Source organism: Lynx rufus, unplaced genomic scaffold (genome assembly GCF_022079265.1).
Source record: "Lynx rufus isolate CCGP_SWC_20201006 ecotype Redwood Valley unplaced genomic scaffold, mLynRuf1.p SCAF_5, whole genome shotgun sequence".
In the NCBI taxonomy this organism is placed as follows: Eukaryota; Metazoa; Chordata; class Mammalia; order Carnivora; family Felidae; genus Lynx; species Lynx rufus.
The window spans coordinates 25800193-25821242 of NW_025814867.1; the positions used below are offsets into that span (position 1 = coordinate 25800193).

Here is a 21050-nt window from a genome sequence, read left to right on the forward strand (position 1 = left end):
GTTGAGTGAGGGCATGTTTGGGTAGCCTCATTCAGGTATTTGTTTATTAATGGAGTGAAATGTCCTGCCACTCCAAGGCACTAATTTAGTTTTTTAAATAGTTTGATCAAAAAAAAAAAGTTTGATCAAGAAGTGTGAGTAGTGAAGCTATTTGTTAGATGTATCTTACTTGTTTACTAGCCATAAACTGAAAGTGTTAGTAATTGGTTTAAATATATAAATCTTTCAGTTGCATGTATAGTCTTGTAGACAAGAATGTGGTATTTTTATGCTAAAATGATTTGTCTTATGGTAGGTTCACCTGTGTTCTGATTCTTTTCTAAGAAATGAAAATCTCTCACTCTTTTTCCCAGACTTTGTAAGTATTACCTACTTGTAACTAACCCAAATAGAGAGCTGTAGAAAAGAATATTAAGATTGCCATATTGTGGAAAAATTTTCTAGAGTGGGACCATACTTCTACAGTTACGTAAGGGTGAGGAATCCCTTGTTACTGGTATGATTTTTAAAAATACATTATTTTCCAGAATCTAACATATGTTCAGATATTTAGAGATAAACACATGCACATGAAAAATGACTGATTGCTTACATCACTGTTGCTGTTAACTTATTTAAACTCCAAGGAAGTGAAGAGTCCAGAATGTAAACAGCAAGAAGGACCTTGATCTGTAAATCAGGCAAACTAGACTCTAGTCTGTCTTTCAGTAGTTTAGCCTCTCTGAGCCCTGTTCTTCTCATTTGTAAAATGAGGTGATTGAACTTGCTCTCTAAGGCTATTTCTATCCCTAATATATTACTATGACAACTCATTAAACTATTATATTTGCTTTCTAAATTATATCACTTAAGTCTGGGTTATTTCACAACAATTTGGGGGGAACGGGAGGATATTTCAGCAGATTTAGTTAAGAATCAAGTTAATGGTTCCTTTTTTCTTCTGTTACCCTTTTCAGTGAGTGGTAACAATATTGATTTGAATATTTTCTCTAGGTGTCTTTCTTGTTCTACTTTTCTTACACACATCAAAGGCTATATAAAAATCACAAAGTGGCAGAAACTTTGACTATTTTGTTAGTGCCCATTTGTTTCCCATTTTCCTCTAATGCGCAGAGCTCTGATTTTGTTTGGGCATCTGATCCCCCATGTCACTGGAAAATGATCCCCTTCCTACCTCCAGGGTGTCATAATCAAGTGGTTGATGTAGGCATAGCAGGTGACACAAGACTGGACAATGAGAAGTGAGAGAAAGTTACATGGATGCCTTGGGGCAGTTTCCTCACTGATTAAAAATAGACATAAAGGACACTTCCGGTTTCTAGTTCCATATGTAAGAAACTTGGAAGTCGCCACTCTGTTCTAACAAGTACAAAGCTGAACAGACTGAAAATTTAACAGCTCTTCTTGGGTCCATAACAGCCCTTCTTGTGACCCAGGGCAAACCACTGCCCCTAAGATCGGATAGACACAAACGAACATAGAAAGCTGAGGCTTGAAGAGCAGACTCGTGAGTAGCAACTGCTCAGGAATCAGTGCTGGGAAGGAAAAACTGAACTTTAATTGACAGATTGCTGAAGGTTCAGTGTGGATAATTCTGAGAGTTGAAAACACCAGGGGATCCAGTCACAGGCCACCACAGTATTGTAAGGTTTACCTCCAGGAGCCGAATGAGGTTCTCACAGTAAATATCAGAGAAAACCCCTCATGCTTCTAGCAGGGGCCCGGGGTGGGGGGGTGGGGAGCATTTTGAAATATGATAGAGCACTCCGTCCTTTTTTATTTTTTAATGTTTTATTTATTTTTGAAAGAGTGCAAACCAGGGAGGGGTAAAGAGAGAGGGACAGAGTATCTGAAGTGGGCTCTGCGCTGATAGCAGCAAGCCTGATGTGGGGCTTGAACTCTTAAACTGTGAGATCATGACCTGAGCTGAAGTCGGATGCTCAACTGACTGAGCCATGCAGGTGCCCCCAGAGCACTCTGTTCTTAACAAGGCCTGCCCTCTGGGGGAGACTAGTTAACCAGAGGCTGACTGACTCTGGAGGAAAGGAAATACCCAACTCCAGCCCCCTCTAGCTATTCTGTCCCACCTGGAGGCGGGGGAGGGTGGCTGGGAAACACTTGTGAAGTTCACAGACCAGAGGTATAAGCTCACTAAATAAAAAACCTAATCATAGGACACTTCCCCTCCCCTCACACCTCACAACACATTAATTATGAAAGGCCTATTTACAGTGGTTCCTTTTACCCAGTATATCATGTCTGGTTATCAAGAAAAAATTAGAAGATATATAAAAGGCAAAAAGCACAGTTTGAAGAGAGATGGAAATCCTAAGAAAGAACCAAAAGGAAATGCTAGAGATCAAAAACAGTAAAAGATAAAAAAAGAAAAAGTTTTTGTTGAACTTCTTAAATAGACTGGACATAACTGAAGAAAAATCTCTGAGCTAGAAGACCTAACAATAGAATCCTCATAAACTGAGAAAGCAAAGAAAATAAAGACTTAAAATAACAGAGTATCTATGAGACAACTACAGAAGGTGTAACCAACTTGTAATAGGAATCCCAAAAGGCAAAGGAAGAAAAAGGAGCAGAATAAACATTTGAAACAATCATGACTGAGAATTTTCCCAAACTAAAGACCCTAAGCTACATATCCAGGAAGTTCAGAGAACACTAAGCAATATAAATATAAATAACACAGCTACAACAACAAACAACAGCTAGGTGTATCATTTTGCAAATTGTAGAAAACGATAGAGAAAAAATACCGTACCTATAAAAGAGCAAAGATAAGAATTATATTCAACTTATCAGAAACCATACAAGCAAGAAGAGAGTGGAGTGAAATATTTAAAAAGGTAAAGGAGAATGGTGCCTGGGTGGCTCAGTCAGTTAAGCATCTGACTCTTGATTTTAGCTCAGGTCATGATCTCATGGTTTGTGGGTTTGAGCCCTGTGTCGGGCTCTGCACTGACAGCGTGGGGCCTGCTTGGGATTCTATGTCTTGCTCTCTCTCTGCCCCTCCCCCTGCGCTAACTAGCTCTCTCTCATAAATGAATGAGTGAATGAATGAATACATAAGTGAAATAAAAAGGTAAAGGAGAATAAAGATTTTCTTAAGCAAATAAAAATTAAAGAAGTTTGTTACTGGTAGACCTGCCTTGTAAGAAATGTTAAATGAAGTTCTTACATGGAAGGAAAATAATACAGATCAAAAACTCAGATTTACATAAGGAAGAGAATTGAGTATGTCAAAGTAAAATGAAAATAGTTTTCTTATTTTTAATCTAATGTATAAGCTTGTTTAAAGTAACATTGTATTATGTGTGCTTATATATGTGTATATATATGTCCTACGTATATACAACGTGTATGTGTGTATACGCACATATATATTTTTTTCATTGTTTATACTTCTATGTAAGTGAAATGGATGACAGCAATGATACAAGGGACAGGAAGGAGAATTAGGATTAATTTGTTATTAATAAGACATTGCCTATTAAGTGGTATCGTGATATTTGAAAATAGATTTGGATTAGTTGTGAATTTCTACTGTAAACTCTAGGGCAACCATTAAAAAAATTATTTTTCAAGTATAACCAATATTCTGAGAAAAGAAAATGGAGTCATACTACAGGCTCAGTTAAAACCACAAAATGCAGAAAAAGAGTGAAGGATAAAAACAGGAACAAAAAATGAGGGAAACAAACAAAAATGTAGCAAATAATAGTAGATAATAATCCATCTGTATCACTAATGCTCTGAGTATACCAGTTAAAAGAGATTGTCATTAGTGGATCGTAAAACAAGACCCAATTATATGTTGTTTTTGAGAAACCTACTTTAAATAAAAAGAAATCTATAGATTAAAAGTAAATGGATGATGAAAAATACGCTAGCACTTATCAAAAGAAGGCAGGAGTAGCTATATATACTTCAGACAGAATAGACTTCAGAGCAAGGAAAGTTATCAGGGATAAAGAAGGGTGTTAAATAATAAAAGTGTCATTTCTTCAGGAAGAAATAACAAACTTTAATGTGTATGCACCTAACAGCAGAGTATCAAGTTATGGAGATAGTATAAACATGAAGGGTTGGTGGGGGATGGAGATGAACAGGTAGAACACAGAGGATTTTTAGGGCAGTGAAAATACTCTGATAATATAATGATAGATAAGTGTCATCATGCATTTGTCCAAACCCATAGAATTCACATCATCAAGAGTGAAACCCAAGGTAAACTTTGGATTATGATGTGTCAGTGTAGGTCCATCACCTACACTGTACATTGTAACAAATGTATCACTCTATTAGGGGCCGTTGATAATGGTGGGTGCTGTGCACGCCTGGAAGTAGGGAGTATATTGGAAATCTCTGTACTTTCCCTTCATTTTGCTGTGAATCTAAAACAATTGTCTCTTTTTTATATAGTTTTTTTCATGTTTATTTAAACATTTCTTTAATGTTTATTTATTTGGCGGGGGGGGGGGGGGGGGAGGCGGGAGGGACAGAGAGAGGAGACACAGAATCTGAAGCAGGCTCCAGGCTCTGAGCTGTCAGCACAGAGCCTGATGCGAGGCTCGAACTCACAAACTGTGAGATTGTGACCTGAGCCGAAGTTGGTTGCTTAACTGACTGAGCCACCCAGGTGCCCCAACAATTATGTTAACTAAAAAAACATTTTTTTAATATAAAAAATAAGAGCACAAGAGAGGAAGAGATGGCTTTTTTCCCCCTGCTACTGGCTGTTGTTTGGGGTGAACTAGCTTGGATGAGCCTATACATTGGTTATGTGGTTGTGGTTGGCAAAGTAGAAAGGTAGAATTTCTTACACCTGGATGATGTCTTTGAGTTGCTAAATCAACCAGTTTTGCCCCTATCCTGTATAAGAGTAAATCTTATTTTTAAACCATTTTTTTAAAATGCTTATTTTTTTTGAGAGAGAAAGAGTGTGAGCCAGGGAGGGGCACAGAGACAGGGAGAGAGAATCCCAAGCAGGTCTGTGCTGTGAGATCTGTGAGATCATGACCTAAGCCAAAATCAAGAGTTGGACACTTAACTGTCTGAGCCACCCAGATGCCCCTTAAACCATTTTTAGTTAGTGTTTTTCTTTACTTGGAAAGCTACATAGAATACAATTAAAGCACTAATTGTAAACATTAATTTTGTGTCCTGATAGTGCTGCTTTAAAAATCCCATTAATACAGAGTTGAACTAAGAGAATAATTTTCTCCCTTTTCCTGCCTCTCTTTCTCCTTCCTTATCTCTTACTCCCCTTCCCTAGCTTCCCTAGAGTATGTTGATTACAGTGTTCTTTGTAAAATAACTGAGGGGTCATGTAAAATCTCCTTGTCTACTATCATCCAAAGTGATTGTTACTGTCAAAAACTAAACTCTTGCAGTTACTTTACATTTTGAATTGTGCTTCTGTTTGACTTTAATTTTTATCTGTCTTAGGAGTTTTGACCATGAGTTTGATAAATTCAAGCTAGGAAATGTTTATTAAACATCCATTGTATTGTTCTGGGTTTCTTAAAGATTGGATTACCTTTGTTGTAGTGAAGAGATTAGGATTTATGAAGAATCCCTTGCCATGTGTAAGATATGTTATTTGAGATGAAATGTTTTTGTTTTTTAGTTTAACCAAAAGAATTAACTGATTCATTTATATTATTTAAAACATAGCTGATTATATTACATTGTTCATTGGTAAATTGTCTGGTAGAATTATTATTGCTAAATTTTCAGAAACTTAGGAGTTTAGACATACATACCTATGCAGCGTCTCTAGTATTTAAATATATACAATCCTGATCTCAATCTAGCTAATACAGCTTTTCTAAAGGGATGAAAAGAAAGGTAGTATTCTTTATTACCTGATTGTTCCTTAGCTATTCCTTTTCCTTTCTGTGTGACTATAGAAAGGGAATAGAGAAACGCATCATTTATAAGTTAGTGATAGTTCTGTCCTGTGTCTAAAAGTAATAAGCTAGATTTCAGCTTCCTTAAGGTGTGGGGAAACTCTGCCTCCAGCTTAAGGTGTGGGGAAACTCCACCTCCAGCCCAAATTGCTGAGCAGTTTACTTGGAGCAGTTTTGCTGCTTTCAAAGACTCTCAAGAGAAGCCACAACTGGTCCAGCTTCGAATAGATAGGGATTGAATGGACTGCTTACATTTAGTTGTAGTTGTTAATTATAATTGTCAATAGAACATTTTAATGAAAAGCATGAGTTTGGAGGTAGTTTCCTCATCTTTAAAAATAATATGGTAAACTATACAGTAAGTTTGCAAAATAAAACAGCTGTTTCAAGTGCTTTATGCAATGCCTACCACAAAATAAAGATCTGTAGGGTTGCCCTCATTTTCTGAGAAACTCTCCCCATTCCACATAGTTACTGTGATCAGTATGTTGATATTGTATTTTGTACATAAAATATAACTTCTTTACCTATTCTCACTTGATTGATACATGAGTAGGATCTAACCAAAATAGAGTCAATCAGAATACTATTTTAGGATTTGGAATTAAAAGACTTCTCTTTGGACTACTGAAGTTCTAAGAGTAAATCTCAGGATCTCTATGGATTTTTTTTTTTTTTTTTTTAAACTATGAGGAAAAGTGTTGTTGGTGAAGGGGGGAGAAAAAAGCCGATACATGGAAAAACAGAGACAAAAAGTGGTCCTGAATGTGTAAAGTGCTTGATTTTAGTTCTTATGGTCTAGCCGTGCCCCTTCCTTACCTAAATTTTGTTTGTTTGATACCCAATTCCATGAGGCATTTCACTCTTTTTAATAAGTCCATTTTGCCTAAACTAGTTTAATTTAGATTTCTGTCACTTGCACCCAGTAATATCTAATACCTGTATTAAATAAATAGTAACTATTAAGGGCAATTAGAGAACAAGACAATAATGTACTTAGTTGAAACACTTTTTATTTCAAGTTATATTAGTCTGCTAAATGCTAATGATTTTTCATGTCATAATCTGAAACTTTAAGTTTCCATAGAGGTTTTCATAATATTTCTTGGGAAAGAGCGATAGCATACGTTTTAGAACTGGGTTTTAATTCATTGATGAAGAGTTGTCTGTACCCAGGAATTTGGATAGCCATCTCTTAGAGGCAGTTCTAGAATGTGCTTTGTTCTAGGACCCCAAAGTCAATTATAGAAATCTTCTACAACCTATAATACATTAGAATATCATGATTCATGGCAAATTTTCTTCATTAATATTTTAATTTATTTAAACCTCTCTAGTGCCTATGAGGTATATAACTTTGAGTCAAGTACTATATGGGCATAAAATTAGACAACTTATTTTCTCTAGATATTTATTACTTAATAATGAAGCCATGACATAAACCCAAAATTGAACAATAACCAAAATGTCAGCTGTGTGGTACAGATGACAATGTCATAATAGGGAACACAGAGTGATTTGAGTGTACTCACATGGTCTTGAAGCCTTGGTAAAGGAGATAGAACTTGGGCTGTGAAGACTGGAAGGGATTTGGGTAGGGGAAAGACATTCTGGGCAAAGGGAACAAAGGTGAAAGATGACAATGTGCCATTACTCATTCTGTTAATAGAAATTAACTATTGTGGTTCCAGCTATAGGTTAGTGGCTTTTGAATATCAGGTTATAGAGGTAGAGTGGAGATGATTGGTGGTGGTCACAGTCACTACAGGGATTGAGCAGGGTAGCTAATGAATGTGAAATTGCCTTCCAGGTTTGATCTGCTAGCAGGTAAACCGGTTGGATCTCTAACGTGATTTGAGGATGAGAGGATAAGGTTGGAGGATAGTAGTGAATTTAAAAATAAAACATAATCAGGGCACCTGGGTGGCTTGGTCGGTTGAGCATCTGACTCTGATTTCAGCCCAGGTCATGGGATTGAGCCCTGCATCAGGCCCCACACTGAGTGTGGAACCTGCTTAAGATTCATTCTCCCTCTCCCTCTCCCTCTCCCTCTCCCTCTCCCTCTCCCTCTCCCTCTCTCCCTCTCCCTCTCCCTCTCCCTCTCCCTCTCCCTCTCCCTCTCCCTCTCCCTCTCCCTCTCCCTCTCCCTCTCCCTCTCCCTCTCCCTCTCCCTCTCCCTCTCCCTGATTGTACTCTGTCTCTCCCTAAAATGAAATTTTAAAAACTAAAAAAGTAAATAAAACACAATTTAAGGATTGTTCCAAACAGCTCTAAGTATACAAAGTACCACTTATGTACCAGAGTAAGCTAGAGTTTTATTTGAAGCAGCTACAGATATCCACCAGCACCCTACAGAACCATATCCCAAGGCTGAGGTTCCTTGTGTGCAGTTTTGAGAACAGCCAGGCCTTATAACTTATTTATGAAAGGGTAAGACAAGATTGGATCTGATAAAGTCCTAGGTAAGTTCAGCTGAACTCTGTGGACCACAAACAGCATTGGAAGTTAATAGCTGACTACTATACATGGGAGTTTCAGTCTGATAGTACAGATAAAAAAGAAAGGGAAAAAAATTACTAAGAAAATTTTGATTAAAATTTGGTAAGAAAAGTGAAGTCAGGCCACAGAATGTTTTGAAGGAGAATTATTAGTTTTAAGCAGACCATGGTGCTTAAAGCTCCCGTGCATAATGGAACATTACAAATAGAGGCTGTGTAAGAAGTTAGGAGCCCAACTGCCTGTGTTTGAATGTTGATTCTGCCACTGCCACATGATCTTGAGTAAGTTCCTTAAACCTTCCTGTGCCTTGATTTCTCTATCTGTAGAATAAGGAAATACATTGGTTCCTTAACCCTGCAGGGTAAAGTGCTTGGGGCAGTCCTAGCAGAAAGTAAGCACTAGATAAGTGTTGATTGTTGAGATTTTTAGGATTATTATTCTTAAGAGGTTACAACTAATATATATAAACACTTTCAGTTACTGGACAAGGACAGAATTACAGAATTGAGTCCTTGCTATGAAAGTCATGGTTGAATCCATGTAAGTGGATAAATTCTCACAGTCTCTAAGTATTTCTTGTACAAATGTTCTGTTTCACTTTCACTTTAGCATTTCTGACTTTTCACTTTTTGGTTTTCCTACCCTATATGTTTCCTCTCATTCCAACCTGATCCTGAAATCTGCTTTATATTAAAAGCTCCTACACAAAATATTGAGAATGTACAAGTACAGTTTTAGTTCCCAGATTTTACTTAAGATACTTCCCCTTAGATACAATCCTTTTCCTGACCTGTGCTTGGGATCTACCATGGATTCCCTTCTTTCTCACAGCCTCATTCCCTAGGTTGTCCAATCTTGCTTGCCTATGTTTTATAGACTCCTTTTGGAGCTCACTATAACACAACATATAAACCAAAATATAATAGGATTTTTCTGAATACTTTTTTAAAACTTTAAAGAAATTATAGATACATCAGAAATTGCAGAAGTGATACAGAGAGATCCTTTCTTTCCATCAACCAGATTCTTCAAATGTGGTGACATCATACTGTGCGTTATTAAAACCAGGAAACTGATATTGGTACAATACAACTAATTACAGAATAGACTTCTCTTGGATTTCACCAGTTTTTTTGCATTCATTTATTTATTTTGCATTCATTTATTTGGCATTGTCTTTATGAATAATCATATGACATTTTGTCACATGTGTAGATTTGTATAACTACCAACATGTTTAAGATACAGAACTGTTGCATCACTGTGAAGAACTCCTTCACGTTCCGATCACTTGCGTATCTCTTTTGTATGTACCAGCTCAGCATATTGGCCCAACCCCAAATTGTTAGCAACCCCTGATCTTCTTAACCCATCTATTGTAGGCCATCTTTTTTCAGGATTATTGTTTGTAAGAGTTATAGCTATTTTTTGTTTGTTCTTATTTGGGGAGTGTGGGCAGTTAAGTTTTGGTTGCCCTAATCATGTGCACAAAATATTTTTTCTGAGTATTTACATAAGAACTGTAAGAAAAGTGTACTTCAAAATATATGATCAAATCTATGTGATCAAAGTTAATATTTGTTGTTTGAGTCTAGTGTATATATTCAATAATTCTAGTTGGGATTATTTTAAGAATACTACATTGAGATGCAGTGGTTTCTTAAAAAACTGACTTCATATCTGAGAAACATTGTTTTTGTAATGTGTACCTGGTACTTGTGAAAACGCCTGGGATATTAAAATATTTTTAGGATTTTTAATAAATAGCTTTTCAGTTGGTATAAATGTTATTTTTAATTTTTTCCTTTTTTACTTTTTGAAACATGTACATGGTAATAACTCCAAACAATACCAAAGGCTACAAATAGTGAAAACTCTTTCTCACACTTTAAACCCTAGTCCGCCAGTTCCCGTTCACCCAGAGGTAATCACTCTATTAGTTTCTTGAGTATCCTTCCAAAGATATTTTATGCATAATCAAGCCAAAGTGGATGTAGAACCTTTTATCATACAATTGTTCTAAGCCTGCATTTTTTCATTTAACACTGTGCTTTAAAGACTTTTCCATTGATAAGGAACATTGAGGTCTGCCTGTTTTTTTTAAAATGGGGGCATGGTGTGATATTAGGATTTATAATAAAAAGTATATATTTGGTCTCTGTTCCCATTTCTGGCAGTGAGCTCCTAAAAATCCTTGGAATTTCCTGTGAGAGAGCAATGAAAGATGTCTTTTTTATGTAAATGAAGTGACTTTTGGAAAGCTTAGAATGAGGGCTCCTTGCCAGTGGAGCCAACCTTGTGATTAGAGGGTGGGGACTCTCAGTCCCCTTTTCCCCCAGTACCACTGCCTCTGGGGAGTGGATTAAGCTTAGTTGCCAGCAGGTGTTGATGTTTATCAGTCATGTCTACTAAGGAAACCTCCATAAAAGTCCCAAAGGAGGGGGTTTGGAGAACTTCCAGGTTGGTTGACCAGAAACCCTTACACCTGCCACTGTGCTGGACCTGAAACACTACCAGGATTAAAGTTCTTTGTTCAGCATCTCACTCTATGTTTCTTTTCCATCTGGCTGTTGATTCGTACCCTCTAATGTCCTTGTAATGAATTGGCAGTCTAGTGAGAAAAACTGGTTTACTGAACCCTGTGAGCACTGTAGCATGGAGGGTGTCAGGGGAACCTTTGATTAATAGCCATTTGGTTAGAAGAAGTACAGGTACACAACCTGGACTTGCTATTGGCATTTCAAGTGCAGGGGGAGGTCTTGTAAGACTGAACCTTTAGCCTATGGGATCTGATGCTCTCCCCTAGTCTGAGTTGAATGGTAACACCATTCTGTATTGGGGCTTTGCTTAGATGTGTGGAGGGAAAAAAACCTACACAATGAAACTGGATGTAGAACCCTTACATGGTATTTCACTTTATGAATGTACAACTAGAAGTTCTCTCATCTGATAGCTTTTATAACTGGTAGTTAATAAGTTTGACAGAGGGAACTATAAAAAGTGATCTTTGGGCTTTTTATTGTAATAATGTTTACTTGACAGCCATCTTTTTTTTTTTTTTTTTTTTGTAATTGAGCTGAGGCTTTTTTGTTGACAATGTGGATTCTGCTGTTCATCGTTATCTTCCTTGTATAGACCCTGCCCCCAGTGCATTATCTGTAACCCATTTTGGGTTTCTTTAAGTGGTGTGAGAATTTAGACACTTAAGAATCAAACTTAGAGGGAGCCTGGTTGGCTCAGTCAGTTAAGCTTCTGACTCTGGATTTTGACTCAGGTCATGATCTCACTCTTTGTGGGATTGATCCCCAGGTTACGCTCCGCGCTGACAGCATGGAACCTGGTTGGGATTCTCTCTCTCCCTCTCTCTACTCCTCCCCTGCTTGTTCTCTCTCTCTCTCTCTCTTTCTCTCTGTCTCTTTTTCTCAAAATAAATAAACATTAAAAAAAGAATCAAACTGGGGCGCCTGGGTGGCGCAGTCGGTTAAGCGTCCGACTTCAGCCAGGTCACGATCTCGCGGTCCGTGAGTTCGAGCCCCGCGTCAGGCTCTGGGCTGATGGCTGGGAGCCTGGAGCCTGTTTCCCATTCTGTGTCTCCCTCTCTCTCTGCCCCTCCCCCGTTCATGCTCTGTCTCTCTCTGTCCCAAAAATAATAATAAAAACGTTGAAAAAAAAAAATTAAAAAAAAAAAAAAAGAATCAAACTTAGGCCAAAACTGCCCATTTGTTGACTATTTGCCTTAGTGATTCATTTCTCAGCCACACCCAGTTCAGTAGCACTTTTTTTGATAGCTTACCTTTATTGAGTCTTTATGTGATATTCAGTCTAGTGATCATAGAAACAATTTGCTTTTCCCACTCCTATTTTATCAGCTTAAATAATACTTAAATTACATAGTTATGATTGCAATTTGGACGAACATTTGTGGTAACAAACACATCTTATCCTTGATAAATAGACACCCAGTGGTGGGAATAAAAGTGGTAGCCTAATAGTCAAAATACACCGTGTGCCAGAGTCCTCATTAGTTTTACACAGGAAAACAGAGTATCGATTAATCATGTGAGTCAGTTAAATGAAGGTTGGTTAAGAGCTTCTTGTGTTTCATTTTAGATCGCCATTCGCCTATTGGTGGGCGTTTAAATTGTTTCCAGCATTTTGCTTCCTACAATAATCAATAAATATACTTAATCATTTTGTTTGCATATACATAGGAATATCTTTATCTAAAAATTCCCTGAACTAGAATTAGTGTGTACAAGGGGATAGTCATTTTTTCATATTAGTAAATTTTGCTAGAGGGAAATCTTAAATATTGTGTAATTATCAATACTTAACTATCGTAAAGTAAAATATAGGTAGATTTATTTCTTTTAAAATTATCCAATGTGTTCCTTTTTTCCTTTAGTTTGATTTGTAGAGAGGAAAACTATGTTCATGAGTCATAAAATACATGAATAGTATTCAATGCATTGAGTCATAGAATTCCAGACATCTCTCACACATAAATGACTCACTTTGTGTGTGTGCTGTGTGTGTGGTTTATCCTTTGCAATAGATATGTTTCTCAATTTGAGTAAGTCTGATCATATTTAAACACTCTAGGGAAGTTTGCTGTGTTAATGATTAATACTGAAAAGCCTTAAACCAAGGATCCTTTTATTAAAATGACTAAATTAGGACTCAGCTTTGAATAAAGTCTGAGATTTTAGTGGCTCTAATGTTGGTTATCAACAACTATTCAGTGATTTCTGTGCAAAGAATTCTGTTTGGTGGGGTATATACTGGAATAAAAAACATGATCTTATGGAAATTAATTGTGGTTAGAGAGACATGAGCTCTTATCACTAAACAATTTTAATAGCCACTGTACCAACCTCCCGTTACTGAAGCATCTGTTAATACCTAAATGATAAAAAGCAGTATCACAAATGTATTAAAGTTATATGAAAAAGCCAATGAAGAGCAAGTGATAAATACACACATTTTTATAATACCTTTTTATATGCTACTGTTAAACCTTTTTTGGACTGCCTATTAATATTATTTTCATCTCTCTTTTGACTAGCAACTTTTTTCCCAATTTATTCTCAATTGTCCGACTATTCTTTCTTAAAGTATTTGGGGTATTGCCAAACTAGAAAATTATTGCATTGTGAAATAAACTTTTTCTTAAAATTTGAAAGCTATCATATTCTAATACGGTAAGAGACACCAAACCTCTTTAAGTGAGAAATTTATTGGGGCAGCTGGGCGGTTCAGTTGGTCGAACCTCCCAATTCATGATTGCAGCTCAGGTCACAATCCCAGCGTTTGTAGGATCAAGCCCTGCGTTGGGCTCGGCGCTGAGCATGGAGCCTGCTTAAGATTCTCTTTCTCCCTCTGCCCCTCTCCCCCACATGCATGTGCTCTCTCAAATAAATAGATAAATAAATAGGAAATTTATTTCTCCTAATAGTATAGGAGTTAGTGGTCCAGGTTTGTAGAGCAACTCTGTTCTATAGAAGATCATTCAACATCTAATTGCTTGATAGTCTTCTAGTATATTGGCCTAACCTCTGTAGAATCAAAGCTGGCTCAGTTTCACATCTGCCTTCCAGCCTGTGGGAAGTGGGAAAGTATTAGTCCTTCTCTACGGTGGTTGTCTGCTAAATTAAAGATGACCTGAAAGTTGTGTCTTTACTTCCACCTTACATACCATACTGGTCCACACTAAGTAACAAAACCTAAAGGCAGACTAGGAGTATATTCTGTTACTGCATGGGTAAATAACCAGCTACGACTTTATTCGTGTGGACAAAAGGGAAAATAAATAATGGAAAACAACTAACAGTCTATCACAAAGCTGTATCCAAAAATTTGGGTGTAAATTTCAGAATAACTCTATGTAAATAGCTTTCTTAGATGCAACCAAGTCAGCAATACCCTTGTAACTTTAGATGAGGTGTAAACATGAATTAAAAATCCCTGAATGTCACTTTACCCCACAATCTTGCTTCTGAAACTGGAGATCATTGGTGTTTGAGCAGGGGAGGTACATGATGCCTTGCATTAGTTGTAGCTTCTCTTCTTGAAGGAAGATTTGGAAGACTATGTATTTTTTAATGACAGTATAATTAAATACACTGTTACATTAGTTTCAGGTGTAAAATGTAATGGTTCAGTAGTTTTATACATTTCTCAGTGCTTATCAAGATAAATGTACTCTGAGTCCCCTTTATCTGTTCCACCCATCCCCCAACTCATCTCCTCTTTGGCAACCACCAGTTTGTTCTCTGTATTTTAGAGTGTGTGTATGTTAGAGTGTGTGTATGTTGGTTTTTGTTTTTTTTGTCTCTTTTTTTTTCTTGGTTCATTTGTTCAGTTTCATAAATTCCACATAAATTCATATGATATTTGTCTTTCTTTGCCTGACTTACTTCACTTAGCATTATTGCAAGTGGTAAGATTTTAGTCTCTTTTTTTTTTATGGCTGAGTAGTAGTCCATTGTGTATATATGCCACATCTTTATCCGTGTATCTATGGATAGACACTTGTGTTGCTTCCATGGTTGTATGTAATGCTGCAGTAAACATAAGGATGCATATATTTTTTGGAATTAGTGTTTTTCTTTTTTGGAGGTAAATATCCAATAGTGGAATTGCTGGATCATATGGTAATTCTATTTTTAATTTTTTGAGGAACTTTCTTAATGTTTTCCACAGTGGCTGCATTAATTTGCATTCCCACTATCAGTGCACAAGTGTTGCCTTTTCTCCATATCCTTGCCAATACTTGTTATTTCTTGTCTTTTTGATTTTGGTGATTCTGACAGGTGATATCTCATTGTGGTTTTAATTTACATTTCCCTGATGATTAGTGATGTTGAACAACTTTCCAAGTGTCTGGTGGGCATCTGCATGTCTTCTTTGGAAAAATGTCTATTCAGGTTCTCTGCCTATTTTTTAATTGGATTGTTTGTTTGTTTGTTTGTTTGTTTTGGTGTTGAGTCATACAGATTCTTGATATAGTTTGGCTATTAACCCCTTATAGGATAGATCAGTTACAAGTATCATTTCCCATTCAGTAGATTGCCTGTTTGTTTTTGTTGATGCTTTATTTTTTTTGCTGTGCAAAATGGAAAAGTGTATTTTTTTTTATGTTTACAAAGATAGGAATATATTTTAGAGCCACAAACAAAATTGGCAGGAATTTTAAGAAAAACCTTATGACTGTTTTAAGGGATAACTTCAAATCCCCAGAGAAATATTCTGGGGTACCTGTGGAAACATTTTGATAGGCAAAACTTTTGGTTTGTTAGGGTTTGTTTTATTTAGTTAGGTTAACAGTTCCAAACTATGTAAAATTGTGGAAATGTATTGAGGAGGAATAGGGTGAAGTAAAAGAAATTTGCATTCGTATATCAGCAGCATATAGGCATCTTTATTCAAAGAAAGCCTAAGAAGCTATTTCTCTGTTCACCTTAGGTTTTATTTTTGCTGTACTTTATATTTAAGGCCAAAATATTTTTTCAGGTCTTTCTTCTCCTAGCAAGGAAATATTTTGTTAATGGGACTTGCTGACTTAGACTAGGGTTGTGGAACTTGTAAGTTGGTAGTTCATGGTTCTTCTTCATTTAAAGTACACTGAAATCAAGTTTATATTAAAACTTAAGTTCCACATTTCCTTCTTCTCACAGGACAATGAAAAGAGAACTCCACTGCATGCTGCTGCCTATCTTGGAGATGCAGAAATCATTGAACTGCTTATTTTATCTGGTATGTAAAGCTCTATATAATAAGAGCACATGATGCATATTTTTGTCATAATTAATGTTTATCAAACCTAGTTGACTATTTCCTTATATTTGTTTCCTAAGCTGAAACTTGCTTGTTCATTCTACAGCTGACCTTCTGTCACGTGCTAGGTCCTACTGTAGTGCGTAGAGTACATCAGAGAGCAAAACAAAGATTACTGCCCTTCTGGAGTGTATACTCTAATAAGGAAAAACAGGCTATAAATACAAGTAAATAAATGTTATAGCATGTTAGAAGATGATAACTGCTATAGAAAAATAAAAAGGTAGGTGAGAATTATGGGGTGAGATGAGCAGTATATAAGCTCAGGCAGTACATCGACTATTCATAGTAGGCCTGATTCACCGTAGAGTAACTGGGAGACAATTGCAGTTCTTCAAGGGGAAGGTGATGTGGCTCAGACCAAGTGCCGTAGTGGAGATATTGAGAAGTGGTAGTAATTTGATGTATTTTGAAAGTGATGGCAGCCAGGTGTCTATCTGTCAGTAGCTTCTATCTAACTCTTTTTGAGGGCTGGTAAAATACATTTTAGGAACTTGTACTTTATTGTACAGATCAGACGGTCTGTCGTCAAACAGAGCTCAGAGTTCAGATATATTTTTGTTGTAGCCAAGTTATTATAAATTATATTTGTTGGAAAAGGATGCACGTGCTTGAATTGTGCTTGTGTTGTCAAATTGCGATATATACACAATGCAATTGGAGAAATAGTATCATTCATTTAATTTTGGGGAGTAAGACCACTGAGAGAATTTTTGAATGAAGATCCCAATTCAATAGCCTAAATAGACTTTTGCCATTTTATAAGTTTATGAAAGTTTTAAAATCTGGGTTTTATAACAAATTGTATGCTTATATAGAATTAAATAGAATTAAATATTGACCCAGCTAATATTCTTTTTTATTGAAGTATAATTAACCTACAATGTTATATTAGTTTCAGGTGTACAACAAACACATTACTCAGTGCTTCCCAGATGATATTCTTATATTAGTTTCTTCATGAGTAACTTCATCACAGATGCACTTCCTTGAAGATGTCTGTTCCTCTGTGAATGCTAGCTCCCTAGTTTCTAGCTTAAATTTACTAGAGATAAGAACGGAGGAGGTACAAGAGAAAAATCATATTTCCTCTTAATTAAGGTTTCTACTATAATAATATGAATTGATGGATATAGGTTTATATATGGAATTTTCTTTACAAACATTTTCCAAGAAACAGTTTCTTTTTTTGTTAAGAAATAGGTATGCTACAAACAGTACAATTCCTGCTAATTTAATGTCTAGGACTTTGGATAAGAACTATATTGCTAGGTTTCTAATTTTAACACAGAATTCTGTTTATTTACTTCACATTTTAATGCAAAGATGTTATGACTTAACATGGAGGGTTCTTTTTTCCCATTTTTAATTTTTAACCTAGGAGAAACTTTTCAAATGCTCAAAGTTTGACTTAATCCCTGGCTTTTAAAGTGAATGCACCAAGGATTTTTAGCTACCTATAGAAGGTTGACTTCCTTGTCTCTGTATTATATAGTCAGATGAGCCTTATGATATGATAATATCAGATAGCAGCTTCAAAATAATAAACATTTGAGAGGATGCTTAATTTCTTTTGAATAGAAATAATGTATAAAATTAACCACCATACATTTATTAAAAACTATTTCAGCTTGTCTTTGAAAAATACTTTTATTACTATGTTTTATCAGTTTCATGGGTAATAGTTCATATAGTTGTATTTATAGTTTTCAGGATAAAAAATTACATTTTTACATTAACCTCAAACTATTATTTCCTGGCTCCAAATTTCCTTTGCCTTCAGTTTCTACTACTCTCCCTTTTGCACATTCTGCTCTAATGCCACTGGCCTTCCATTCTGGGTCTTTGAACTGCTCCTTCTTTAACCTCAAACTGTCTTTTCTCAAATAGCCACGTGATCTTACCTTTTTTTATGTCCTTGCTCAGATGTTACCCCCTCGGGGAAGTGATGCCTGATCACTGCCACCACCGCCACCACCCTTTCCCTCTCCTTTGTGTTAGCTTTTTTCCTAGTACTTATTATCTGATATTCTTTTAAAATTTTGCTGCTTGTTTCCTATCATTCGCTCCTTACTAGAATGCAAACTCCAAGGCAAGGATGGATTTAGTCAGCTTTGTTTTCTAACATATTTATTCCCAATACCTACAATAGTTTTGGATACTTGTTGAGTGAATGTGTGGTTATAGCAATATAAGTTTAGGCTCTTCACATTTTGGTCTCAGTTTCCAAGGTCTTTCGTGGAAGTGAGAATGGGAGAGGTGGGAATGAGGTAGGAATGTGGGGGTGCAGGGTAAGTGGAAAGCGAAAGAACACAAATGATTTGTTTCCTATGGATGCAACTCAAGCTCTTCCTTAGACTTTGTTTCTCTTCAGACAACCATGTAGGCTCTAAGAAAAATAAATAAAAACTTACTTGGATCTGGAATAAAATGAGTTGGAATGAAATCCAAGGCTAAGTTTCTACTAAACCAGAACGTCCATTTTCTACTTACAAATGAAAAAAAAGTAAATGAACCAGGCTCTGTGTTGCCAGGAGAAGCACAGCAGATAGTATAAAGAGCATAGATTCTGTGGCCAGATAGATTTAGGTGCAAATCTTAGTCCTACCTCTTAGCACCTTTGTGAACTTTGGGAGGTTATTTAATCTCTCAGCTTTAACTTCCTCTTCTGAAGGAATTTATAAATTTATATTTATTTTTAGATTTAATATTTTTATATATATTTTAAAATTTACATTTTAAATATAAATCATTTATATTTCTAATATAAATTTTATAGGTTTGAAGCAAATGAGATGATGTTATTAAGATACCTAGAAAAAGTTCCTGGTACATCATAGATAATTAAAATTTGGGCCATTATTTTTTTAAGTTTATTTATTTATTTTGAGAGTGAAAGAGAGAGTGGGGGAGGGAAAGAGAGAAAAATCCCAAGCAGGCTCTGTACTGTCCGTGCAGAAGCCTCATGCGGGCTCGAAGTCACAAACTGTGAGATCATGACTTGAGCCGAGACCATGTTGGACACTTAACTGACTGAGCCACACAGGAGTCCCTGGGTTATTATTTTTTAAGCACTCCTTCTTTCTTTCCTCAACTTTATTTTGGTCCTGCCAAATAAATAAATAAATTCCTGATATCAGGAATTACCTTTTTTGTGACTTTTAGATATAATCTCCTAAAAATTCTCCTCTCCCCATTGTGTAATCCACTCACATTCTGAAATGATTAACTGGAGGAGTGACTTGTGTATTGGGGAAATACAGACAAGAGTTTATTTCCACAACCAAGAAAGACAAAGGTTGAAACAAAATAGACTGTACACAGAGTATTCTTACTCAATTCTAGAATCAAAAAAAGGTGGAGAGGGGGGGCTTTAAAACTATACAGAAGGGGTGTGCCATGTTACTGAACAACCAATAGGTGAAAAAAAGAAATAAAAGAGCAAAAAATATCTTGAGACAATTGAAAATGAAAATATACCAAAACTTACGAGGTATAGCAAAAGCAATTCTAAGAGGAAAGTTCATAGCAGTAATTGCCTGCATTAAGAAAAGCGAAAGAACTCAAACAGCTTGGCTTTTCACCTCAAAGAACAAGAGAAAGAAGAAAGTAAGCCCAAAGTTACTAGAAGGAAGGAAATAACAAAGATCAAAGTAGAAATAAATGAAAATCTAAAAACAATAGAAAAATTAATGAAATTAAGAACTTTTTTCCCCCCAAAAGATAGGCAAACTGTTAATGAGACTTATCGAGAAGAAAGGAGAGTTACTCAAGTTAAGTAAGATCAGAAGGAGGAATCATGCCAACTGATCCCACAGAAACAAAGGATCAGGAGCGCCTGGGTGACTCAGTCGGTTAAGCATCCGTCTTCGGCTCAGGTCATGATCTTGGGGTTCATGAGTTTGAGCCCCGCATTAGGCTATGTGCTGACAGCTGCGAGCCTGGAGCCTGCTTCCAATTCTGTGTCTCCTTCTCTGTCTGCCCCTCCCCTGCTCACACTCTGTCTCTCAAAAATAAACATTAAAAAATATATATATATGAAGGATCGTAAGCGACAATGAATAGTTATATACCAACAAATTGGACAACCAAGAAAAAATGGATAAATTTGTACAAACATACAACCTACCAAGATTGCATCATGAAGAAATAGGAAATCTGAACAGACCAATTACTAGTGAGGAGATCGAGTCTGTAGTCAAGAACCTCCTAACAAAGAAAAGTCAAGACAGATGGCTTCACTGGTAAATTCTACCAAATTTTAAGGAAGAAGAAGGAACACTTCCAGACTTCTTTTTTTATGAGGCAAGCATTGTCCTGATAACAAAACCAGACAAGGATACTACGAGAAGTGAAAATTATAGGCCAGTATTCCTGATGAACACAGATGCAGAAATCCTCAACACAATATCAGTAAATCAAATTCAATAGTACATTAAAAGGATCATACACCATTTTCAAGTGGGGTTTACTGCAGGAATGTAAGAATGGTTCAACATCTGCAAATCATTGGGAAGCACCACATTAACAAAATGAAGGATAAAAATTATATGGTCATCTCAGTGCAGTAAAAACATTTGACAGAATTCATCATCCATTCATGATAAAAACACTCAACATAGTTAGTGTTCAATCTAATGAAGGTCATATATGACAAACCCACAGCTACCATCATACTCAACAGTGAAAAGCTGAACATTTTTCCTCTAAAATCAGGAACAAGATGAAGGTACCCACTCTCTTCACTTTGATTCAACATAATCCTGGAAATCCCGGGCAGAGCAAATAGGC

The 21050-nt window shown here is 36.3% G+C and overlaps 1 protein-coding gene across 5 annotated transcripts in view; it reads left to right on the forward strand.

The window, feature by feature from the left end:
• Positions 1-21050, forward strand: part of ANKRD28 (ankyrin repeat domain 28) — a 200480-nt gene that overhangs the window by 99085 nt on the left and 80345 nt on the right. For all 5 annotated transcript variants that reach the window (XM_047098956.1, XM_047098955.1, XM_047098954.1 and 2 more), the window contains one exon: positions 16100-16178. In XM_047098956.1, the coding sequence (XP_046954912.1) occupies positions 16100-16178 (79 nt within the window). The remainder of the gene's footprint in view (positions 1-16099; positions 16179-21050) is intronic.